Genomic DNA, 27,487 nt, shown 5'->3' with positions numbered 1-27,487 from the left:
ATATATATATATATATATATATATATATACATAATTTAATCGGTATATAGCAAAACTTATTAAGTAAAATTTATTTGTTTGTTAAAGTCGACTAACGATGATTATTATGACCGATATCTCTAACTGCAATGTTTGCAGCAGAAAGTAGAATGCTTGTTATGAAAATCACAGTTCATTAATTTGCTTCAACGTTGCGATAAAATTTCAATATTGCGCTATTCGCATGCTGGTTCATATTTATATATGTATAAAATAGAAGTTGAAAGTTTTGAGCAAAACTTTCAGTATGAAGTCAATGCTGCGATCAGTAGAGACAACTGATCAGTAAGCGCTCAGTGCTTTCTTAATATTATTAATTCCTAGACTTAGATCCAACGAAGAACTAAAGAAAAGAATAAATCATATTTAAGAATCACTGAGCGCTCACTGATCAGTTTTTTTGCTGAACGTAATTATTGGTATTTCCGATAGGAGATTTCGCTTCGTAAAGAGAACAGTAGATCATATAAATTCAAATATATCCGTGCATCAAGATTAGATGCAAAATAAAAGCGTATCTTGTCAGTAGAAATATACTTATGAGTTAGCAAAAATGCTATACAATCGTTTACAGATCTTTGCAAACGGTGCTAGTTTTTTTATTCTTTGCAAAAATGCTAGTTAATGGAGATCATCTAAAATTTATAACTAAAATCAGTGTTAATATTGACACTCCATGCAGTATTGAAGTGTCATTTTTCATTGTCTAAATATTATGCACATCATTAATTCCTCCACATGTTATAAATATCCAAAATAAATTTTTATTAATGTATATATATTTTCATAAAAGCAAGATACTGAATATTATCCTGATTTTGCAGACATTAGAACTCTGCTTGATATTAAAGAGCATGCTCGATTGGGAATAACATCAGAGTTTATCAACTCTCCTAATTTAATTTTATGGTGTTGTACACCATAAGAAATAATTGCATTTCGTCATGCATGGTATTCCGTTCATTTGAATAAGGTTTGCGCATGAGGATATATTCAAAATTGTACCGCCCAACAAGAAAAAAGAAAACTGTCATAGAAAAGAAAGTCAAATGTTTTAAGAAAAAAACTTAATGCTGTAAATACATGGTATAGAAGAAAATAGTAAAAGAATAGAAAGAGATACATTACCACTGGCATGCCGCTTCCACCTGCAAAAAAATAATAAAAATATATCATTAAAACATACAGAACGTAAATTATGACAATGCTGAAAAAATGAGCAACGATAAAAATTGTTATTCTATAGTTCAACACTCGACAAATTTAGAACCTGTGCATAGAGCTATAATTATATTTAATATAGTTTAAAAGCTTTTAGTGCATATGGCTATAATATATATAATACAAATTGCAACTATATTGTGCTCTTTCTAAATTTATACATTTTTTTATATCTAAAAAAAAATAAAAACTTATTACTTACCATCAGGTTGACCATATCCATCACGATCATTGCTACTGACAGAATCATAACTTTTGCCGCCGCCACCACCACCACCACCACTGCGAATTGCTTGTTCCTAGAATATGAAAGATACAAGTATATATACACGCTAACTGAAATATCGAATCTTTCAAGAAAAATATAATAGTAGACATCTTAAAGTTAAACAATTTTATTACTCAACGGACCTGCATGAACAAATTGTTTTCCTGTTGACGCCTATGCAATTCCTCTTCCTGTCTTCTGATACGTATCGCCATTTCTTCTTGTTGACGCCGTCTTAATTCTTCTTCGCGAGTTCTCTGCTCTTCTGCTTGTCGCTCTTTCATTTCCCATTCTCTCTTCTGTCTTTCGCGATCCGCTTCACGCATGCGCAGTTCTATAATATAATAAGATATAATAATTTACTTCAACTTCATGCTTTCATTTTTTTAATATTTCTTTTTATGTTAACTTGTGTTTCACAAGTCAGCACACAGCGATTAATGGAACTAATCAACTATGTTTCCTAAGTGAAACTATATATTTTTTTCTACCCCTACAATTCTTATTAGGCACTTGTAGATTAGAATACATCAAACAAGCGTGGCATCGGGGATTTATTACAAAATTTGTTGAAAACGACATATTCAATTTTTAAATATTTAATGATTATGTAATCGATATTACGATCCTTTTATTTTTCTTTATTTTTATGTTTTAAACTGAATATGAAGGTTGAAATGTATATTATATGTTTATATCGATTGGATATTAAAAATAGATAAGTATTAGCAATTAACATCTAGTTTTAACTCGTAGATTTCTCCGTCAGCAATTTAAAAAAATTTTTAAGTCTAAATAATTAGATTATTTTTTTATTTTTATAATAATTTATATAAAGAAAAGAAACGGCACTTTATATATTAATATTAGAATACACACGTTCTCTCAGAAGCTCCGTCTCGTGTTCATATCGAGCGAATTCCATTTGAGCTTCCAATTTCTCTTCTTCCATTGCCATTTCTCGTTTGAGTGCTTCTTCTTTCTGCTTGTATAATTCATGCAATTGCTTCCATCTTGTACCGTATTCATGTTCGAAACTACCTAATTGTGCAAAGCGTGGCCCGATCTCACGCGCTTTGAAGAACTCCGGATTTTTGCGTGGTAAACTCTTGTCAGGATAACCGTCCACATCATCTTGTTGTTCAAATGGCTCGACAACTACTGGTCGAAGGGAACTGAAATACAAACTTCTTACAACTTGTATATGCTTTCACTTTTTATATAAATATTTCTTTTTATGATAAACTTGTGTTTCACGTGTCAGCACACAGTGATTAATGGAACTAATCGACTATGTTTCCTAAGTGAAACTATATTTTTTTCTACCCCTACAATTCTTATTAGGCACTTGTAGATTAGAACACATCAAACAAGCGTGGCGTCGGGGATTTGTTAAAAAATTTGTTGAAAATTGTGATAACTTACGCTGTAATGAAATAACAACCCTCTGTGCACTTTCTCAGGGCTAACTGAGCAGATGGTTTCCGGCAAAACTCAACTATTCCTTCGCCAGTGGTTTTGCCTCTGTCGTCAACTTTAACTATTGCACGCTCGATTTCGCCAAAGACACTAAAGGCTCTTTCAAGGAGTTCATTGGATGTCCAAGGCGTTAGATTCTTTACCTTTATCGTCGATGAATGAGGAGCAAAGCGTACCTTCAGCGCACGACCTTTACGCATTGACCCATCTAGTTCGCGCTTAGCCGTATCAGCATTTGCTTTATAATCCTGAAACAGAAAATAAAAACAATCATTTTCTAATTTAAAGTTGCAAGGTAGAAAATAGCTTAGTAATAGCAATGTGTAATCATTTCAAAATATACAGCCAGAAATTTTTATCATTTCATATCAAACGGTAATTAATATAATCATCTTAGTGTCACAAAGAAATGTGGATATAACAATATTGTTTGATTAATTCATGGTTCGTATAATTACCAATCTGAGAAAAGCAAAACTTTTTTCTTTATTCACAAACAGCTCAGATATTTCTCCATATTTTTGGAACATGGTCTGTATTTCTTCCTCGGTCACATCGTTTGTCAAATTTCCAACGTACAAACGATTTCGGCCACTAAACTTCTTTTCCGTAGTATCCTGTGGTGGAAGCTCATGAGTGGGTCCACTGACAGCCATGACACGTTCCATCAATCGATCCTAAAAATGATGTAAAGTTAAGTACTACTTCAATAGCTATTATGAAAAAGACACAAGGAATATAAAATGTAAACTTACATCTTGTGATCTATTGGCCATGTTTCTGTCACCGCCGCCACGACCTCCTCTTCCACCTCCTCGCATTGCACCACCGCGACCCATACCCATACCCATACCCATGCCGCCACCCATGCCGCCACCCATTCCGCCACCCATTCCACCACCCATCCCACCACCCATTCCGCCACCCATTCCGCCACCCATTCCGCCACCCATTCCACCACCCATTCCGCCACCCATGCTTTCAGAATTATCTAGGCCTCCATCCATGGAATCACTCATTTTCATCTGTAAAAAAGATCATAACTGTTTCATATACAAGCCGTTAAGAATGTATTACATATATTTTTTAACAAAATAAAAAAATTATAGATATTTCTGTATTATTATATATATAATATATATATCGAACATTTCGACTTTTGAGTCATCTTCAGCGAAAAAATAGACTACAATATCATGTTGAATGTAAGTCACTCGCAGATTGGCAGAAATGCAGTAATCAATGCTCAATGGAAAAACAAAAAAGTTTACAAACATTCACAATTTTCATGAGATATAAATTAACAAAAATCGTTCCTTGAATTAATGTCGTGTCAGTTTATTTTGACGTGTCGTTTTGACCAATTCAAGATCAATTGACACGTCAAGATAAACTGACACAACATTAATTCGAGAAATAATTTTTCCAAAGAGAGCCGAAACTTCGATATAATAAATGAAGACAACCGCCAAAACTTGAGTATTATCTACATCCTAACTCTTCGTTCTTACAACAGCGTTAGACTCTCATTAGCCTTGTTTTAAATTTCTAATTATTGTTTTTAAGATTGAGATCTTTATTTATATTTTTTATATATTTATGTAATTTCTATATTATATTAGAAAGTAATACAAAAAGTTCAGCAGTAATTTAGAATCTGAATAAAAATTATTTCAATAACTAACCATATTTTTAAAAATAAAAATAATAAAGAATATTTCCATTTTAACATCGTATTGTTAAATATAATATTAACCTTATTGAACTGTTCCATATGTATGATATATATCTAATACTCATTTTTATAAAAGGACCCCACACAAAATTATAGAATTTTGGCCCTCGATAAAATTGTCTCAAATTTATATTATATAGTTCTTTTATATAGTTCTGACTCTGATCAAAAATGCCCACAGGCACAAAGCTTGAAAATGATTTTTTTTTTGTTATAGCCATTTAAAGTTTTATTTTATTAATGCCTTAAAATCAAATTTTTATAATAAATGAAGAGATTTTAGATACCAATATGCTATCCACTCTCACCACTCTCACCACCCTCATCCTCACTCCCCCAACCTCCTTTACTTCATCCTCACCACCCACCTACACCCCCATACACATACGTCCACGCGCGCAATTTTATATCAGGCGCTTCCTCTTCTTTTTATTTTTTTTGTGCATCCCAAACGAGAGGTAGGGGGACTCATGAAAATCAACCCCAAAGGAATGAAACGCCTATCACGTTCACGACGTTTATTCTGGGTAATTTTGAGGACGGGCGAAAAATTAAATCATAAAAATACCATTGATACATACACATACACGCGCCACACGCATGCACGCACGCATAAGCGTAATAAGAAAGATTTTTATTTTCATAATAAAAATAGGCGTGCAGGTGTATGTGTGGGGTTGGGAGGAGAGTGGGGAGTGAGGATGAGGATGGAGAGAGTGGATGGCATATTGTTATCTCAAATCTCTTTATTCATTACAGAAACTTAATTTCAAAGCATAAAATAAACTTTAAACGGCTATAATAAAAAAACTAGTCATTTTCAAACTTTATGCCTATGAATACTTTTGATTAATGAGTCAAGAACTACAACATACTAAAGTTTCAGCCAATTTCACCAAAAATCCTATGATTTTGTGCAGAATCTTTTCCAATTTAATCCTTTTTTAGTAGTTAAGACATCTTAGTTTAAGTACCCTTACTACACACGTTCGGTCATTCCTGTTCATTCTACATTAATTTTCGTCACCTTTAAAAATATATTAAAATTATTAAATATTTTTACGTATATTTTGACATCTTTAAAGTATTGTACAATTGTACATTCATAACAAATTGTAGATAAATTGTTATAACTAAATATACTTGACAAAATGAGAAAAAATACACTATTCCATACAAAAATGTGAAACTCTAAAATAAAATGTTTGAAAGAAAAATATGGTTCAATATCTTAAAATTGACATTCTAAATTACAAAAAAAAAAGTTCAAATGTGAGCTGTCCAAAAAATTGAGTAATGTGAAAATGTTTTTTTAATATGCATGAATGGCTACAAATTAAAGATATATTGCATTTACATTTTAAACAGTGCATATTATTATTGCTATTGTATTAAAGAAAAACTTATAACTTATTAGGAAAATGTTCTTTATAACATTACAGACAACATAATATATAACATTATCGACATTTAGTACAAGGGTGTCAAAAATCGTGTTTACTAAGAGCTAATATGTTCTAGGGTTAAAATCTTTTTTTAATAATTTGCGAAATATTCCCGCAATATAACCGAGAATTAATTGAAAATGAAGAAAAAAAACTAATTTTTAGTTACAAAAATGTACACTCTGTATACACATTGGGTCATTCGTGATCCAGAAGTGAACTTTGGAATTATGCCAGTTAAAGCATAAATATATTTATATACGCACAAAACTTGTTCTCTAAATGCCAAACTTTTTTTAGGAATAGAAAAAAGACCGGTATTTGACCAAGTGCTCTTAGTATTTCAAAGAAAATAAATGCGCAGAACATGAATGACTCAAAGGTATGTATTAAGGATTAAATCACTTTGTTCAGACTACCTTTACATCCTCAAATATTCTTGCAATTTTGTACATTTTATGCTCTATAATGACTTTAAAATAAATTTAAGTCCTATTTTACCGCTCACATATTTAATTAATTATTTAACTTAAATATGCAAACTAACATAATTATTAAAATGTGCATTATTGTTATACATTTTTAAATATATTTAATGATTTTCCATTCATATAATAATCAAAAAACATCTTAATCTCTTAGCAATTTTTTTATGAGCCACGTGCACGCGAGAATTTAAGAATGCCTACCGCCATTTTGTATGCAAAGGCGCCATCTTGTATTTACTCAACCGGCGTAGAAGTGAATTCAGATCTGTATTTTATTCTTGCATTAAATTGTATTAAAACTTTCTCGCCTAACATTAAACATTCACTTTAAGTTTCAGAAGTGTAGTTCAGTCACAAAAGAACAGATCATATGATTCATATCCGGCTACCGTTTTTAGTTTCAATGCTAATGCGATATTATAGGCGACATAGGGACATACAAATACACTGGTCACACCGGTTTACGATTTAATCTTGACGGTTACGCTCCTATTAAAAACGGAACAATTTTCCTGGAGATTGCGTTTGGAGTTTAGACGTACATTATAACTAAGAATTTTGATTGATTCATTTTCTTATGTATTATGCATTTTGCAAAGGTCTGTGGTTTAACCTTAGGTTTCATTCTATCTTTATTGCTTTTTACATACAGAAAATAGATACGACTAAAATTTACAGCACGTTAGCATTCAATCGAATGTAGCCAGAATGAAACTTACAACGCGTGAAACCTTAATTTCATCCTACGAGAAACAAATAATATAATATAGAAAATAGATTTGGAACGTGGTCATCGTGGTCATTGGAACTCTTTCATCGTATAAAAGCGCCGCGAGGCTCCATTGAAAACGGAGCAATTCTTCCGAAAGCTATTTTAATCCATCGTGAGAAGCGAATAGCGTAGGGAAAATTTTGAAGCGTGATCTTCTCAATACGTCGAAAACGCGCCACGAGATTCTATCTATACAATCGCCATGCGCCTGCGGCAACGCGCCTGAAATTTCGCAATCCACGATCGAAAGATATATCGAGAGACGGGGCAGATACGTGTGATCGAAAATAAATTACGCCGCGCCTTGCCGACGTAATGGCGCCGGCACGACACGGCGTGGCGTGGCGTGGCGTTGCTGGGTAAAAGGCGATCTTTCAGATTGTAGGAAAATCTCGCAAAATTGAGAAGGAAAAAAAATTACCCCATCGTTCCTGCCGCCGCCACCAGGGCCGCCGCTGCCTCCACGGCCACCCGAAAAACGAGTACCGCCTTTTCGGCCACGACCTCCACCGCCTCGACCGCCGCCGCCGCCGCCGCTGCCGCTGCCGCCTCCACCGCCGCTGACTCCGCCGCCTCCGCCGCCTCCGCTGCCTCCACCGGCTTGGTTCCGATCACGCATATTCTCGCTGTTGTTTTCAACTGGCGCATTCCCTCCTTCAGACTTCACGTTCGGAGTCTCCGTTCCGGCCATCGAAGCGCCGTATCTCGTACACCACAAGCGAAACCTCCTACTCCTCTCTCGATTGAAGCTGCTTCACCACACGTACGCACGAGCCGACTGCGCACAACCGCGCACTATGGCGTCCAACGACGAGAAGAGAGCCGTTGCGAGGAGTCGTGGCAATTAAACATGGCAATTTCCCCTTCGCCGGTTGCGACGCAATGCATTGTGGGAGATGCAACGGCAGGATTGGTTGGACATCGACTGTGCCGCGCGGCGATTGGTGGGGTGATTGAACTAGCAGATCTGCCAACTTTTTCTATAGTATATGTTGCTGACTAGGGACTTTGTGCTATAGTCGCATTCAGCAGATCGGCAGACTCAACTGTTGCCGGGTGATTCCGTGAGCGCTCGCTGCTATTGGTGTATTCCTTTAGATCATCCAATAGCAGCGCAACAATTGAGGCTGCTGCAGGCGACTGATTTCTCATTCGTATTCCCCATTTCCTCATGAGATTATGCTGTAATAAAAAAAAAGATATTAAAAAAATGGAAGATTATATATACAGAGTGTCTCATTTTAATTGCTCGAGATAATATCTCGAAAAATACATAAAATATGAAAAAATATTTTAAATGAAAATGGAATTGTTTCAAAGAGGACGTATTTTAGTCATGTTGGTTTTTTTTCTATAGGTGGAGACGCTAAAAAGACATAAAGATCATCTTGTCTACTTTTTTAAATGAAATTATGTAATTTTTTAATAAAATTTAATTCTTCTAGTTATTTTGCATATAAAAGTATAATTAATGTAGCGAGATCATATAAGACTAATAGTTTACTATAGAAATATTTTATATCTACTAGAGATATAATAGAGATATTTATCTACTTTATTCTGGCATATCTTGACACGAAATATTAAATATCTCATAAACTATTAATTTTTTTATAATACAACTTTAATATTCTTATGAACAAATAATGAGATGAATCAATTAATGTAAAGAGAAAATACAGTTGTTTATATTATAAAAAATTATTTGACCACATATTTATGAACAAAATAATAAAATGAATCAAATAGTATAAAAAATATATATATGTACTTTATAAAAAAGATATTTAATTTTTATAAAATACTTGTATATTTTCTTTATACTAATTGATTCATCTCATTATTCTGTTCATAAAAGTACAATTATTAAAAAATTAATAGTTTACGATATATTTAATATTTTATAGTAATATGTGCCAGAATAAAATACAAAATTATTACTTGATTATTGGTTTTTTAATATCTTTACGTTAATACTTTATATGCAGAATAATTAGAGAAATCATATTATATAAAAAAAAAATCATGCATTAAACGCAATTGTATGAATAATTGCATTTGAAAAAGAGGTGACCTTTATATCTTTTTGGCTTCTATATCTTTTGGTTTCTATATAATTAAAAAAAAAACAACATAAAAACATTTTTTCGTATCTTACGTGTTTTAAAATATTTATATAGAGCAATTAAAATAGGACATTTAATATACAGAATAAGATACTTAAATTGAAACACTTATAGCGAATTCAGTTGGATACATATTAAAATTGCCTTACACAAATTAAAAATATAATATATATTTAATATAAATGTAAAAATGAATTAGACTATGAAATCCTCAATACATTTCATTGTGCTATTAAGTAAAATCTGTATTTTATACTTAGTTCGAATATTTGTACTTTACTTTTACACAGATTAAATCAGTACAACAACTTTAATATGCACTAGTGTATCCAACCAAATTTACTATTAAAAATCTTGAAAAAAAAAGATTTTAGGAAAAAATGTTCCAGATAAAAGTTGTGTTGTATAAAGGAGGATAAATAATGGTAAATCGAATTTTCAAAATCGATTTTTTTAAGATTACAAAAAGTCATCTCTATTTTTTAAATGGAATTATATAATTCTTTTAATATAATAATATATTCTTCTAATTGTTCTGTATATAAAAATATTAAGATAAAGGTATCAAAAACTCAAAAATTCAAGAGCTGTTTTATTTGTACTTCATTTTGATGTGCACATTTTGATGTAAAATATAAAATATTTCGATTGTAAACACTATTTTTTGATGATTACATAATACCTTAATACTTTTATGCATAAAATAATATGAAATGAATCAATTGGTATAAAGAAGACATATAGGTGTTTTTCAAAAAGGATCTGTGTATTATATATTGCAAATTACATAATTTCTTTATAAGCAACTATGCGTTTTCTTTATATCAATTGATTTATCTCATTATTCTATGCATAAAAGTATTCAAGTATAACAGTTGTACATAATGGAAGCTTTCCAGCAAGAGACACAAATTGACACAAGAGTCATTCTGTTCTTGTTCAATAATCAATAAGAAACAAAGACGGAATGACTCTTGTGTCGATTTGTGCCTCTGCTTGAAAGCTCCCATATATGATTATTAAACAATCAATACAGTTTAAGATATATTTTATACTTTATTCTGGTACATTTTGACATGAAATATAAAATATCTTGTAAAATATTTATTTTTTATCTCTCTCTCTCTCTCTCTCTCTCTCTCTCTCTCTCTCTCTCTTTCTCTCTCGTCGGTTCTTCATGACTGAAATCTCCAATTATGCAACCACTTAGCAGCGTATAAATTGTTTCCATCGGTTTCTGTCCATGGCTATCCTCATCATACTGGAAAAGTTATTTTCTTTTAGTTGATCTGTCCATTTAGTTGAGAATGGGCCTCGTGCTCTTTTTTCTTTAGTATTGCCAATGATTATCAATTTTTCAAGACTGTCTTCGCGTCTAGTTATGTGGTTGAAGTGGAATATAGTATGCGTTTGTAGCATACACTGGATATTCGATCTTTTATTCCAAGCTCCGAAAAGATGAATACGTCATTGGTACATCTGACGGACCATGAAATCCGTAGCATTCGCCCAACACCACATTTCAAACGCGTTGATCCTTTCTCTCTCTTGCTCGAATAGTCGTAATAAGTCCCCACTTCGCAGAAAAATATAGGAAAGATCAAGGCAGATTTCTGTCCTGCCAGAGACTCTCTGATCCCTCCAGATGCTCTCAAGTTTACAGTCATCGACATCTTTGGCCATTCTTTGTTTAATCTCAGAAATGCAGCTTGCATCTTTGCATAATATTATTCACTTCAGATAGATGAAATCGTCTACAATGCTCTGCCTTGGATTCTAGAGATTCGAGAATTTTTCTGCTCAATTCCCGATTTTTTAGTAACTCTACTTCAATACTTTTATATATAGAATAATTAGAGAAACGTATTAAGTTAAAAAAAATTATATAATTCCATTAAAAATAACAGTGAAGATCTTTTTGTAATCTTAAAAAATTAATTTTTTCAAAAATTTACAATAATTTCATTATCATTATTCTTTCTTGAGACAATACAACTTTCGTCTGAAACATTTTTTTTTGAAATGTTTTTTTAAATACTTTATTCTACGTATACAGAGTGTGTCCAAAGTATATGCTAAAAGATTTTAAAAGTGATTTCTCACACAAATTCAAGACGAAAACTTCGTATGACCAATCTAAAACAACTTAGTTTTAAAGATATATGATTTCAAAGTTAAAAAAAAAGCGTGTTTTCCAAAAATTTCGGAAACCATTCGGAATATATTTATATATTTTAATTAAATTTTGTAAGTCTCTTTAATATTTTCGATAAAATGAGTCATTTCCAACAAAAAATAAATTTAAATTTGTTATACATTGCAAAATTTTATTTGATTAAAAGATAATGATCTCAGAAATGGCATATTCTATCGATAATCTTTTTTCTGCCGATTTATCCTATTTATTATAAAAAAAATTTCAAACATAAGAAAACTTAGTGAAATTTCAATTCTTTTCGTAAATAAGCGTATTCGCTTATCCTTGAATCCGTCCTAGATTAAATAAAAAAAATAGTTTCAAAAGATGAGATGCGTCATGCCTTTTAAACGAAGTTTCATCAAAATAACCCGAATGAATTTTGAAATTTTTTTTCAACTTGATACCATATATCTTCGAAACTAAGCCATTTCATTGATATCAACATATAGTCAAACTTCATATAAAATTTTCATCCCGAATTTGTGTGTGTGTGTGTGTGTGTCTGTGTGTGTGTGTGAGACGAGAGATTCATTCCTTAAAATCTTTTAACATTACTTAGGACATCCTGTATATACATATATTATTCATAGTATTATATTTTTTCATGTACGTACTATATAATAGGATAAAAATTAAATGTAGTTAATTTATACAAATAATATTTACCTAATTAAGAAAACATATTTTCCAAAATATAATATGCACATTTTATAAAAAAAGATATCTTCATTTCTTAAAATCCACTACGATATATTATATTGAAAAAATGTATTAAGTTTTAATAAATATTTGCGTGTTTAAATAATGTTAACTAAATATTTACTAAATATAAACATATTTATTTAATACAAAAATCATTAATTTATGATTTAAGTATTATTTTTTAATTGATAAATATTAATTTATTGTAAATAAACGTTTAGTTAATACAATTTAAACAAATATTTATTAAAATTTAGTAAATTTTTTTAACATATTACGGCACAGTCAAAGTGCTAAGTTTGTTGATAAATGCATACATTGATTACAGCAAACTATAGTAACTGTATACGTTACTCACAATCAGTCAACACTTTGTCTGTGACATATATACACCATTATAAAAATCATTATTAATTATACATATATTCGAAGTATGTACAGTATAACATAGAAGAATAAAAAAATTACTGCTCGTAATACCGTACTGCGGAAAATTATGTGTAAAAACTAATTTGCTGAAAACTTTGGTAACTTGAGAAGCTTGAGCTCAAGTTTATTGCAACTTTAAGAACTTACGGCATACACATCAATCAACGTAGGACGTGGGTACCCAGCGTGAACTTCGATAAGTATGCTGACACGCGTTCCTCGGAGTCGTCGCTATCAGTCGATGATAGGTGTGACCTAATGTTTCCGACCTGTCACCTAAATCACCGGAGGTTCGGCCGTGAACGGAAGCGCGATCCGATCTCACAATCTGTGCAGAGAAGCACGCGCGGGCTAAGCGTTATAATAAATTCTCGAGTGGTCGTCGGATATTCGTATCGCGATTCAAGTGGCGAATTAGAGTATCGTAGCTTGGACGATCTAGGACGATCGGTAACAACGCCGCGCTCGTCAGCTGATCATTAGGGCCGGTATGCTCTTGCGAGGATCATGTTGTTGCCATGACATACACGTAACAATTAGGACGACTCTCTGGAGAGAAGTAGATCGCTCGTCCCAGCCTCATTTACTGCTATGATTTTGGAAACTATCAGTATATAACATCATATAGTGCGCAATAAAATCTACTTTAGAGCAAATGTAGACTCTGCACGTAGGAGTTTACTTTCAGGAGGCCCGTAAATAAAAGTGGAGACAGACGAGATCGATAGACCACCAACAATAAGACTGTGTAATGGTTCTTTTCCAAGCAAAACAACAAGTTACAATAACGTAAAAATAACATTAAAAGAATCGTAACTGATCGAAAAGTGATTTTTAATAGTCATTTTGGAGTTATTCGGACGCCATTTTGATGTCATGATGATTTTTTGCTCCGCTTGGGTTTCCATTTTAATTTTAAATTATGATTGATGGAAGCGGGTATTTTAATTCATCCCAACGACTTACAAAATCCTTCAAGAACTGATTTTATAATGCTGAATTGTCATTATATTTTCTTGTTAAATTAAAAATATTTAAAAAATTCATTTCAACTTTAATGGTTTTTGTGTCATGGATTGCCTCTTAATTTATGCAAATTCGATCGTCAACCATATTAAACTTCCGTCCGTCAAACAATTTTTAAAGAGCCTTAAAACATCTATTCACACGCTGTGATGCGAAAATGTTAAAACTCCACGATTAAAAAATTGGCTTCATTACGGAACATAATTAAAAGATGATAATATATAGGACATCAAAAGAGGGAAAAGACAGAATGCGCGTTAAAGTCTTGCTTGCTCGCGACATACATATACGTAGTGTCCCAGATCTATCGGGTAATATTTTGAAGACTTCCCATTTGTTTGGGAAAAAAACCTCTTTTTAAAATAATTATTAAAATATCTTTTAAAAATAGGCTACAAGCGTTTGAGAATAAATTCACTTTTTATGAATTAAACATAATTAAATGAAATTTAATCCGCTTAATTTAATTTAGAAAATATTTCCTAATTCAATGTTTTAAGCTTTTAATTCTGAATCAACTTTTAACATTTTAAATTCAGTTATATATTTTCCTACTTTTTCTCTTTAAAATATTTAAATATTTTCAGAATTTTTACGTAAAGTTTCAATGTTTTTTTTTTTTCGAACTTATCCCTAAAACTCGACGTTTCAAACGAATATAATGATAATATACACAATCAAGTAACTTCTCTTGCATTTTTCTTTCCTGTAAACGCAATAAATGCATTTTCTGATAAAAATGCGGGAGTCGTTCTCGCGAAATTATATCTCGTCTCGAGAAATTGACATCAGTGTGTCAATGAGTTTCGATCGCTGCTAAAATATCACACGGTGGCTTCGGGACATCCCGTAGAAGAAGCAAGGCGGGACAGGCAGAAGCGTAAACAAGGAGAATGCATCGCGGGGGTGGCACGACGGGGTACGAGGGCGAGGGGTTGTACCCGTCGCTCATGCGCGCCTGGAACCCCGCCCTGTCGCTTCGGACCACGGCCTGTCCTGTCGAGGACTCCTCGCCGAGGTGGTCGAATAGTCACGCTTTAACCCGCGATCCGCGAGGCGGACGGCATTCGCCAGGAACGCCGCTGGTGCTCGTACGTGCGTGAGGAGGAGGAGGAGGAGGAGGCCCCGCGAACATCTGTCCTGGTCCCCCGGTCCGTTGCGCCTTCATCGCGACACCATTCTTCTTCTAAGATCGTAGGATCAACAGGATCATCGTGATCCAGTCGTGGTGCGACCGGTGTATGTGTGCGTGTGTATGTGTGTGTGTTCTATGTATTCAGGAAGGATCGACAGCGGCGGATCGATTATTGGTACCACGACGAGGAGTCGCGCGTGCGACGGGAATTTCGGGATCGCGGCACAACCGATGTCGATGCCAAGAATTCGGCAACCAGTTGCGGATATGAGCTGGTGTTAAGGCAGACCCGTTCAGTGTTACCGCGAATGATACTTCGGCGCAGGAGCCAGGTGGGACGACAGGTAGATCGCGTTAAGACGCTATCAGGAGGCTCACCGGCGGAGGCTCGCACGGATCTCGAATCTCCAAGAGTGCGCCAAGTATTTTATTCTTACGGTAGAGACACACACACCTCGGTGGATCGATCTGGAGCGCGTGGCAAATCGTCAAGTGTCTCGACCGTTGTTGATTGCGAATGCCTGACGATAGTAATAGCCAACATCTCGGATGAAAAGCGCCTTCTTTAGCGAAGAAAATGTTGACAATTGTGGCTTCCTTTAGCATAATTTACTCAGTCAGTCTTAAAGCTGGTGAATCATTAGGTAGAGGATAGAAACAATCGTGTCACGTCGATCTGCTTGTCATGTAAGTTTAACATACGCGATATCGAATTCCTTTGACTCGATATCCGTCGTTCAAATATCACAACGTGCGCCTTACCGATATATATAAAAAAAAAGAAAAAAAAACTTAATAAACGAAAACGAACGACAGGCCTAACTTGGGATCAACAGATTAACAATTTCGAAAATAGCACGCGACTTTTCTAACGCGTGTGAGGATCACCAGCCTTCTCGACGATTTTTCATATATGTGCGCGGGGCTGCTACGCGCGCGCATTATCGAAATGCACGATTTCCTGCAAAACGGCAGCAGCTGAAAGGTCGTGATCGATCGACTCAATTTGATAACCCAAAGGAACCTTAAAGTGTGCAAGGTCGTTATGTATAGTGATAAAGCAGGGACTTTCCACGGCTGAAAAGTCAAGGGGGTGAATCAAGGAGAGATACCGTAGTACGTGGCCTATCTACACACGATGCCGAAATTTACAAGTGCCCACTCGAGTAACTTGAGAAGATGCTGACGCGGCGGTAATCAAATTCATTCGAATCCTGTTTCGCGTAATGTCGAGCCAAGGCCATCGCGAGATAGCGTGCTTGGAACTTTGCGAAGCGCGCAGCATCGATCGCAAGATCTTCATGATGCCCCTCGGGATTTCGAAAGGAGATCCGCGACGACAGAACGTAAATCAGTGAAACAATAACACGAGATAACCGTCGATTGAGAGTAAGAATAACGCAAGTTGCACCTTCGGCGTAAATTATATCCTAATTTTTTGTATCGAGCAACTCATATCGTTCGATGAAATCCCCATCGGTCTACATAGTTACCTGACGATTATACATCGAATTTCGAAACGCAAACGAGTTAGGAAACGGCCTTGCTCAATGCTTCCTAGCGAAAGACGGAATCGCAATCAAGTTGATCACTTGATCTCTGATACCCTGCCGGACAGATCGTCCACGCGGAAACCGATGATCAATGCATGTCTGCTCGACAGTTGATCCTGGAGGATCAATAACCCCTTTCCCTCCCCTAATAAGTCACGTCTAACGAAGCGATGATCGGTCTGTAGATCGGCGCGCTCGATGAATCGTCGCAGAATCGAGCATCGAGCAGCAGCCAGCACCACCCGAAGAAGAAGAAGAAGAAGAAGAAGAAGAAGCCGTAGAAGGAGCTTAGCCGCGTAGCGTCGTCTCGATTACGAGAGAGCCGTCCCGGGTGATGCGCGGAAGCAGCTCCGAACTCCTGCTGGAGGCGAGCTGCAGCCAGTGCCAGAGCGATTACGATCGGGGACATCAAGGTCGGGACAGCGGCGGCGGCGAGCACGACTTCCACGAGCGGGAGCTACGTCGTCGCAAGCTGTTGGAGCTCGGGTTCGGCGCGTCGCGGCGCCGACCGCCACGGCGTACCTGCCGTCAGCGGTTTAATTTCTACGCAACATCGGCGCTGGCCTTCGTCGCCACTTCAGGCGGCGCGGCACTCCTCTTCCTGGTGCCGCTCTACGTCGACCCGGCCATCAGCACCTTAGCGGCGGACTTCTCGCCGGAGCCGGTGATCTGCACAACCTCGCGGCGCGAGGACCTTGCTGGTCTCTTCAACTGCACATGGAGCTCGTGCCGCGAGGGATGTACCAGTGATGTGTACAGTTGCACCCACATATACGTCACGTACACGCCGTGGAGTAACACCAGTATGAAGAACGACACCGGCGGTAGAAACATCACCGCGAATACCACGACTGATCTGGGCACCGTCACTGCCGGTAGGATCACTAAGCCGCAGTGTTCCCTAGCGTTTTCCTATTTTTTTCATATTTTTCGTATAAGCTAATGTAATTGCGAGAATGATAATTGGCGATAAAATAAATTGGACGTTAAATCGGATTGGCAAAAAGAGAGCTGAAGTAGTAGAGAAAGAGGTAGGAAGATTAAAGTACGAGATAGAAAATCTGAAATACCATACTATAATTTTTGTTTCGAAACATAACATTGTTGAACGTGAAATAGTCTATACGATTTATGTCACCGTCCCGAACGTAAAATTCAAGACATAACGGACGGAATCTATTGTATAAAATTCGAAAAGGGGTAATGGATATCGCTACTTCTTTCTCTATTGCTATTTGACTATAAAATAGAATGTACCGCCTGGGAAATCGAAGTGAAATTGGAATACATTTCGATTTGGTAGATCAACGTTGCGGATTGCATGCGTGCTTGGCAAGCACAAAAATTCAAATCTCTCCGGCGCTAATCTCCGCTGTAAAATATCTTTTTGTCGAGCAGTGTCCTCTCCGGGGGATGTCGAGGCGGTGCTGCTGGTGAACATCAAGGGTTGCGGATATCCGCCGGTAGTCGATTGCAAGAACTTCACCCGCGAGTTGGGTTACGAAGGTGCGAAGTTTCCTTGCCATTATAGCCGGGTGAACGGTAGCATAGTGATGGCGAACTATAATCGCGAGGCACAGGTCGCTACCATCATGCACTTCTTCGCGGCGCCTTTCGTAGTGACTCTCGCGACCAGCGTCGCGCTGTGTGTGATGCACTGTGACTGCAGGTGCACGCCACCACCGCGACATCCGCCGCGCGGCATGAGAAGATCCAGGGGCAACGACCTCAGGTAATTAGTTTCCACCAAAGTATAAAGCCAGAAAACACACACACGTTCGTATACCTGGACAATTTTCTTTCGACGGACGTACGGATTGTCATTAGCTTAGCTAACCATATATCCATAATACACACGTTTTGTGCTGAATGAGTTTAAAGTTTTGCCCTTGTTAGTTGAATGGAACGTACATAGAATAGAGTAGAGTAGAGTAGAGTTGTCACATGGAATAAAAGTGTTTTATTATTGTAAATAATTGTTCAAACGCCCTAACAAACACGTCGAAAATCCGCGCGCACTGATATTGATGGAGTTAACAATATGGAGTTAACAATACTCATAATAATGACAAGTCACACACAAAGCTGGTAAATTAGTGTTAATACAGCAATTATTATTGTAATATTACAGCTGCTGCATGAGTATAAAAAATCGATAACGAGTTAGAAGTGTGCCAGAAGTCATCCGATTTAGAAGGTGTATTTGACGAGGCAAATAAACTTTCTAAACTGTACATAAGACAAAGATGACTTAACAATGATGTTACTACCACCGTACTTACTGTCGTCGTGAAACGATGCTAAACTCTTTTGGCTGCAAATACTGCCTTAGAAGGTATCTCAAAGATCATTTTTCAAGAATTGATTGGTGTAATCTTATCAATCTTCGTGTTCCGTTGTGCATAAATATTTATTGATATGATCGTGTTATCAGACTAAACAATCTTTTCTTCATTCTATATTTATATATTTAAAAAAATAGCAAATAACTTTTTTTAATTCGCGTTACATAATATCAAAAATTTTACGAAAATGTTATCGTAGTCAACTTCACTCGAGAGATCGTTTTCATTAAAATTTGCAATATTAGACTCCAATTAATACACAGAAGAGTTTTTCTTTCAAAATTATTTTGTAAAAATTCATACTCAGTTGTGTCGTTGGCACGCGAAAGCAAAATAGAGATTACGATCTTTGTATAACAATTAGAATAATTGTTTATCGAGAAATTTTTTAAATCCGCTTTGACGCTTCTTCGCTTTCGCAGTATCGTCATTTAATTTAGACATTTATATTGACTTACGTTGCTGATATTTTCCGAAAAAGCTTGTTACTGCATGCAATTCATAGTACTTCACTGTAAAATGATATAGACCAACGTTTCTCTTCTAACTCATTATAATTTATATGTAAAACGCTTTGCCGCAAATACTAGTGCTTTTAATACACGACGGAACACGGAGCGCTGCCTTAGGAATAGAAATACACATTTATCATATTATTACAGAAAAGAGCGAATTGCAGAAACGGAAATCGGATATCGATTCATCATCTCTCTCTCGTAATCTCCGCTAATTAGCTCCAAAAGGCGCATTCATCTCATTAAACGAGTGCGCTGCCAAAAGCCGTGACGGCGCTCTCCGTGCAACGCAATGAACATGTAAAAAGAGATCTCTAATTGTCGATCGGATGCCGTAAGTAATTCCGTGCACTCGGAGTAATCGACAGCTCTCTCTCTTTCTCTCTCCCTCTCTCTCTCTCTCTCTCTCTCTCTCTTCCTCACGAACATTGATATGTTGCGTGAACAAGCATTGAGCAGCGCGTAACTCGTGTAACTCGCGTAATCTGCCAATTCTTCCGAATGTCTTTTCTCCTCTCTCCTTAATTTTCCTTCTTAATTAAGTCGTTGAGCGAAACGAATCATATATATTATGTAAGTTACATTTTTCTCATTAAAGTAAGAGGTTTTATAAAAGTGCCTCATGTAAAATCCTGTTAATATATTATAGCAATTTTTCTAGGTGAACAGGACTGCCTAAAGTACTTGAATAGAATATCTCAACAAAACAACTTGAAAGAAAAATACTAAAAATTCAGAGTCACGTCAGAATTATCGACTGTCATACTGCCTAAAATATACGACTTACAATTATTGACTTATCGAATCTGTCGATCACTATTTCGCTCAACTGCTAAATTTTCGCTATCGCATGCCCCTTGCACAGATCAACGCTATATTAAGAGAAATAAAAGGGACCAGACTGTTGAACCAAAAAAAATCACATGTCATCAAGAAGCTAATGTATTATAATAACAGCCTGTACAAGACAGCAAAAACGAAAAAAATTATATGTATTGTTATTTCTAAATGTATTCTCATCTCTCATGCGTACTTTGTACACACCGAAGAATCGTTGGAAATGGACTTATCGAGTTTTGCGCTACGACTCTACGAGGGTAAGATATTAAATCCACGTTCAAGTAACGGCAAATGTAAGAAGTTGATGTGCGATTGAAGCCAAAAATCGTTTCTACTGTGAAAGTATCGCAATTCAACGAGACGCATCTCGAGGGCTCATTCCCTCTCCAAAAGCTACCTTGTTATCTTTCTACTTTCGACCGTTTGTCATTTCCACGACGATGATATTAGAAGAGGAGGATCGGGGGTGGCAAGGATGACAGCTAGCAAATGGCAGCCTCGGCTGTCATACATCAAATTTGGAATAACCGACGACCCTGGCCGTGTTGTATTTCTTTCTTTCTTCTATTTCCCTCTCTCTCTCTCTCTCTCTCTCTTCGTTTCTCTTCTTTTTATGTCTCTTCTTTTTCACTTTTCTTCGCAAAGTTGTGTGCTACTGAACGTATCGTGTGCATTTCCACCGCAAACGGTATTTCCGTTGTCAGAATTTCTCGCTTTTATCTCGCCAAGCCACGAGAGTTGTCGCACAAATCGTTGTAATCCGTAATATGTAATTATGTTTGCCTGGACACTGGATTTTAGGATTATCTCGGTAATCGCATTCTATCTGAATAAAACTGGCGTGTATCATTTCCCTGCAGTTCATGCATTCGAATTTTCGTATTTTAACAACGACTTTCAAATTGTCACCGTCGATTCTCGTTAAGTAGTACAAGTAAAGATAAGATCATCATGGAATTTATATAAAGATTATAAAGATTGAAAAGAGACAAAAGTACGAAATAAAATGTTGTGAAAAATTGTCAAGTCGTATGGTATTCCTGCATCCCACGGGATATTTATAGAACCGATCTGAAACGATCTATTAAATCGACGATTTTGCATGTCACGCTGTTTGATCTCCGTTCAACGATACCCTCGAAAATTTGTCGTGCACGCTAGAGAAAAGACGTGATACACGATACCGCTGTCGTGTTACTGTTACTAGAGATCACGTTTCGTATCAAAAAGGAGAGCAAAGATGAAGTACGGCAAATTCCGTTATCGTATCCTTCTTCTTCAGAATTTCCACTAGACAGACGGATAAGCCGGTCGTGCTATGAAATACGAGAAATTCTTCTTAAATGCAAAAAATTCACTCAAATACAGATCGCGCAGTGCTATTATCATGTTAACGATTACAGCAAACTTTTCGCTCTCGCTTCACCGTATATATATTATGCGAGATAAATGGACTCGTAATCGCGATAAGGAACACTTCCATTTCCCGTGAAAAGGAGTTGCTTCCGCGGAAAAAGAGAAAGAAGAAGAAGAAGAAGAGTTAGCTCTCTCAAATTTATGTCACGCAAAGTACATCTTGTAAAATAATCGGTATATTTGACGGTCTGTTTTTCTGAGAATCTTTGAGAATCACAGAGAATCGAGCTTCTGGAGAGAATGGAAGAGTAGTAGGTATACTTAAGCGTACTCATTAACTTGCGACCACGGCGAGATGACATCGTATATAAGTGGATGAAAGAGATAAAAAAAAAATCCTCTCGAACTTTTAATTGAAACAGCCCTCCAAAAGAGCCGTAGCTTCGTGTCAACACGTGAATAAGAGAATGTCCCGGAAACTCGTTTTACGGCGCGGCTGAAGTTTCCGTGGCTATTAGCGCGAAAATGAATGAGATTTTAAACTGGCACATCGGAGGTAGCCTCTTTGAACATACTGAGGATAGTTAGTCGAGAAAAATGTCGCGCAAAAGTTAACGTCATTTGTATCTTTCTTTACTCAATGACATTTATGACTGGCCTCCTCCCACAGTTGGATCTTGGCCAAAAACTTACAAAAGGATATACTTATATACTTTTGCTGACGGGTTAATTTACAAGTAACTACCATTCATCCAGCTGCTTGAAAAATTCTAAAGGTATTTTTACCTTTTACATGAAACTGTTTAAAATTGTCATTTCTTATTTTTAAATATATTTTTCTTACAGAAATCCAATTTAATATTAAAAATTACTTATTTTGTGTATTAAAAACACTGAAGTGCTTTTAATATTTAAAATAAATAATTAATCACTACCTTTCAGTATTCAATTTTTAAGCACGAATGATTTATTCAACTGGAATGTTTCTGATGTGATGACGAAAGATATAATTGATGTCAGAGATGTATTGAATAAAAATTTCTAAGAAAGTTTCAGAAAAAAATACAAATCGATTACTTTTATTTATTTATTTCGAATTATAAAATTTTACGCTAAATTCTTAACATGATGTGATAATGTTTTGCATACATTTTACATGTAAAATATAAATAATACATTTAACAAAATAATGAATTAAAGCACATTGTTTTACATTTCCCCCATTCCGTAATACTTATAATTGGATCAACATTCGCGCCAATTAGTTTGAAAAGTTGTAACTTCATTTATATTCTGGTTATTCTATAAGAGCGTACTTAGGATATAGGAAGAATAAACGTTGGAATTTCCAATTATGGGCAAATTGCATGGCTTCTACCGACGCGTGGTGGTTAATTTGACGTTTGAGCAATGCCGCTCGGTATGTTTCGGACGCATGAAGTTACGGCTGATTTACTTCGCAAAACGACTGAGCGAGAACTGTCGCAAAAAAATTGGCAGTGATCGAGAGACGATAAATAAATAGAGTAGAGGTAGATCGTTCACTGTCTCACGCAATACAGTTGTTTGCAATTGCATTTGTCCTGCATTTCGTGAGAGGCACGTGCCGTTAGCTTTATAATTAAATATTTATTTAATTCGAAGAGCTGGTAACAATTGTTTACGATCCTCGCGTGTACGCATGATAACTTTGAGCGCTGACGTGTCTAAAGAATAATTCATAATCGATGACAACATCGAAAAAATATATTTTTATTGCACGCAAGAACACTCGTGAAACATAATCTTTCTTTTATAAAATTGACCACACGAACGATTTAATCTGGTTATAATAATTTAAATCGTGAAAAGAAAGAGAACTTTTATCTTGGGCATTCATCAGAAACATAAAGCGTTCTTTGCAAACCGCATTCCGATATATTACAATTATTGCATCTTTTTGTTTCGATACTTGTGTACAAGTTTCATTTATCGTTTTTTTTTTTCTTATAAACAATCTCGTATTTTGTTGCCTTACATTGTCATAATAATTTGTGCGCTACATAATTTCTTGGGCACTCGATTATAAACGCATGTATGGCGCGCAATTCATCTGTAAAATTGCACATGGGTACACATGATTTTACAGCCAGTGTACGATCAGACAGAGCTTAAGGGAGCCTGACTTTACCAACGCACACGCAAAATACAGTTGCAATACCAGTGCTTAATTGCTTCGTGCACACGGCATATAACTGCCTCTGCCTCCAAAACGTGGAGGCGTTTGCGGTAACGGCGATACATCGAAGGAAGATTAACTCTATGGAGCTTAGCGTGCAACGAGTTTACCTGACGGAGAAGGATAACGGAAACTGAAAGGGATATTAATTCTGAGGCATTTCTGATGCCGTTAGAATTCTAAACGTAATGTTAACTTTTAAAATAGTGTTCTTTAAGAATTACCACACTTTAAAATAGATATCAAAGAATTGAATAATATTCTTATTTGGTACGTTCTAATTACAAAATAAATGTGATTAAGAGGATTAAAGTGATCAAATCCTCTCGAGAATTTGAAGAAAAAACAGAATTCTTAAATGAAACAGAAATTTGATCGTATATAAAAAAGATTCTTTAATTATATAAAGGGAAAACATAAATATCTTAAAGTGGTATTTACAATCCATTCTTATTTTAAAATTGTCTTAAATAATGTCTTAAGACGCTAATGCAGCTCTCTGATCGGTTTATGACATCTTAAAACTGTCTTAAGACAGTCTCAAATATAAATATCAATTATGAACTATCGGTCTGTAAAAACAAATCGCTTTTACATCATTGGAATGTAATATAAAATTCATACCTCGAGTTTCATCCGTTTGTTCCATTAGAATCAACATAATGGAGTAGTAGAAGAAAAAAATAGGATTCTAGATGGAGCAAACACTTGAGACATCATTATATATAAAAAAGACATTATAAGAAGAAAATATATAAATATCTTAATGTATATATACAAATTTCTCGTCACCAGAATGCAACATAAAATAGATCTCAATTTTTACACGTTTGTTCTGTTAAGATCGACATAATGGAGTATTCTGTATTTCTACTTTCCTCCACATTGTTGCCTGTACTAATATTTCGTTAACTCGTCAAACGAGTTACCCGCAGGAGCCTTTTCGTCAGGTAGAACTTTCTAAGGAATTGTATGCTTCCAAGGAATATTGCAACAGTATCTCATGCACTATTCGCCGTCCTCACAATGGATCCGTTCGGGATTCCTACATTATTGACTATTTATTCAATCTTATGTTCGTGCTCGACACGTCCATTTATTCCCATCTCGCGGAATTATGGTTTCGATCAAACTAAATCAGTTCAATGCGTCGAGGTCGCGCGTTACACATACAAGTACATCTTTTACATGCTCGTACGCATATACGTCACACGATCTTACGATATCGCACACATCTACTACATAGTGGCAGGCGCCACTGCTCGGTACGATCGGTGCAGAAGTGGTTATCTAGCTCGCCATTAGGCACGATTGTAGTTTAATTGCTTTTGACGTACGTTCCGACCGTGGAGCCACTCCAGTTCTTTTATAAAAGTAAAGTCAAATCTCCACGGCACCGAGCGCGAACGGAATCACGAGAAATATCAAAGGCTTTTATGAGATTTTGCGTTTTGAATTATGATTAAAAGAGTTAAAGGAGGAGATGAAAGTTGAAGTGAGATTAATGTCTTAAACTGATAAGCGAAGTTAAAAATATTTTTATGACCGTCGTGATAATCCCCTTTTACAAAGTTTGGTAATTAACGTAAAGACAAATTGCATTTTATTACAATATTTATGTGAACAGCATTATTATTTGAATAGAAGTTACTTCTTCAGGAAGGAATCATCAAAAATTGTGTGGGAATTTCGTACAGCACACCGCAGTAATCAAAGATCTAAAGTTAAGGAGCAAAGTTGAGATGTTAGATATTCCTTGATAATACCTCTTAAGAAATTTTGAGAATTCATAACTTAGCAGCTCTGAAAAATTATCTATTGAAACTCCCGCATCAATTTCCTTCATATTATTCGAAACGGTGCCAACGTTGTTGTTGTTTACCGCTTCGCGATGTCGCACTGAAAGTTTGCTGCCGTCTGATGCGCAATGAGGAAAAGTCGCTATGTTAGAAACAATATGGAGACTGAAATGCAGGTCATGGCGCGCCTCTTTGGAGTGCATTTCATGTATACCTTCATTGAACAAACTGAACTTTTCACGAAAAGAATTTGATTTAATTATCTATACTTTGACTATTATTTATGATATAACCATACAAAGCTTGCCCGAGATGAAAATAAATTAAAAAAGCGTGAACTATGTTCACAATAGGGTGCACAGGACAACAATGCAATCAATAGTGCGATTTTCTGTCAATATAACTGAAATCGATGCATAGTAATTTAACTAGGCAACGAAACCATGCGTAACACATGTAACAATTATTGACGGTGTATTCTGTGAATACTACTATCTCCATTTAAACTGCAGTTATTCAGCGACGATGTTGACGTTAATCACCATCGATTGACATTTCTATGAAGAGCTACCATACTAAAGAGTTTTGATTTCAATCGAACTGCTTCAATTCCATTACATTCCTTTTACATTGATAACTTCTGTTCTAGATTTTGTAGATATACAAATACAACGTGAGTTGTATATATGAATAACATTCAAACCGTGTTCGAAAATCCGAAAACGGAATTTTAGAGGACCGTCGAGTTTTCCAATTCGAGCATCGTCGAAACCCTGTGGCTTCAAGTCCCACGCGTTCCTATAAATTGTAGCATTATTACGCAACGCTCGCGCTCGTGTAACTATGATAATGTTCAATTTATGTCAGTCGATGACAACTCTATCGAATCGCGGTGAAACGATTCCTAAATTGATCGGTCCGCATCTGCAACGGGACGTGTGATGATTGACATGATCAATACTTATTCACGGCACGTTAGATAGGTATCGAGCTCGCCTGCGAGTCGGTAAATCTTTGCCCATTGGCCGAGTGTAAAAACGATCCTAATACGTTTAGCACGTCCCTTTGGATAAGTTATGCACGAGGTGTAGAGCGCTGAATCGAGTTCCCAAGCGGGAACAGATGGCGAAACACCACTCATCGATCGTGTCCCTTGTCGTCTTGCTGCCAGTTTCCAGTGAAGGGTAGTCACGATACGGCGAAAAGTATTTCAAATATGAGATTCATGCATTCACCTGGATAAGTTCGTACTTTCTTCACTTCGCCGATATCACAAACTATTTCGATTTGGTAATTTATTTATTTTTTTTTATGCGCTCGCAGAGCGCACACAGAAAAACGGTTTTGCTGAAGTATCTAAAAATTTAGCTAAATATAAGTCTGAAAATAATTTTATCGGACTATATCAAAATAATTATGATAAACGTTAGGCTGATTGTTAGAATATTCGAATTTTTTGCAGTATATTCATCATGCTTGAGAGAGAGAATTTCCTTTATAATTATTTTATCCAATAAAAGTATCTTCAAACGAAATGGGGTACGAGGGTCACAAATGGAGGGATCTTGCTCAGGGACGGGAACAGTGGGGGGATTTGGTATTTGCGGCAATGAGCTTTCGAGTTCCTAATGTCTAATAATAATAATAATAATAATAAAAGTATCTTCAGTACTGTATTTACTTTAATTTTTTTAATTTTTTAATATTTCAGCAACGTTACGTTAAGAAAGACTTTATTCTCATTTGAAATGATTGTGAATGTTTTTATATAGTGTTACATTTTAATAAAATATAAA

At 35.7% G+C, this 27,487-nt stretch overlaps 2 protein-coding genes across 5 annotated transcripts in view; one reads left to right on the top strand and one right to left on the bottom strand.

The window, feature by feature from the left end:
• The window catches only part of LOC108752616 (hrp65 protein-like), an 18,955-nt gene extending 10,668 nt beyond the window's left edge, over nt 1–8,287 (bottom strand). For 2 of the 4 annotated variants that reach the window (XR_001939577.1, XR_001939578.1), the window contains exons 1-8: nt 7,869–8,287; nt 3,763–4,032; nt 3,466–3,684; nt 2,954–3,255; nt 2,408–2,715; nt 1,672–1,862; nt 1,463–1,559; nt 1,168–1,187 (exon numbers count right to left, since the gene is read on the bottom strand). Coding sequence is in view for 2 of the 4 variants with exons in the window: in XM_018493578.1 (XP_018349080.1) it covers nt 1,168–1,187; nt 1,463–1,559; nt 1,672–1,862; nt 2,408–2,715; nt 2,954–3,255; nt 3,466–3,684; nt 3,763–4,032; nt 7,869–8,138 (1,677 nt within the window). In the remaining 2 variants the exon portion in view is untranslated. The remainder of the gene's footprint in view (nt 1–1,167; nt 1,188–1,462; nt 1,560–1,671; nt 1,863–2,407; nt 2,716–2,953; nt 3,256–3,465; nt 3,685–3,762; nt 4,033–7,868) is intronic. The other 2 variants (XM_018493579.1, XM_018493578.1) reach the window with 2 other exon arrangements.
• Nucleotides 8,288–16,952: 8,665 nt separating this feature from the next.
• Nucleotides 16,953–27,487, top strand: part of LOC108752520 — a 27,757-nt gene continuing 17,222 nt past the window's right edge. Inside the window, exons 1-2 of the mRNA XM_018493370.1 lie at nt 16,953–17,493; nt 18,017–18,350. Coding sequence (XP_018348872.1) covers nt 16,953–17,493; nt 18,017–18,350 — 875 coding nt within the window. The remainder of the gene's footprint in view (nt 17,494–18,016; nt 18,351–27,487) is intronic.

The sequence above is a fragment of the Trachymyrmex septentrionalis genome, unplaced genomic scaffold, assembly GCF_001594115.1.
Source record: "Trachymyrmex septentrionalis isolate Tsep2-gDNA-1 unplaced genomic scaffold, Tsep1.0 scaffold60, whole genome shotgun sequence".
Taxonomy (NCBI): Eukaryota; Metazoa; Arthropoda; class Insecta; order Hymenoptera; family Formicidae; genus Trachymyrmex; species Trachymyrmex septentrionalis.
Note: the sequence above shows the minus strand (reverse complement) of the source record. Positions and strands in the feature narration are given on the sequence as shown.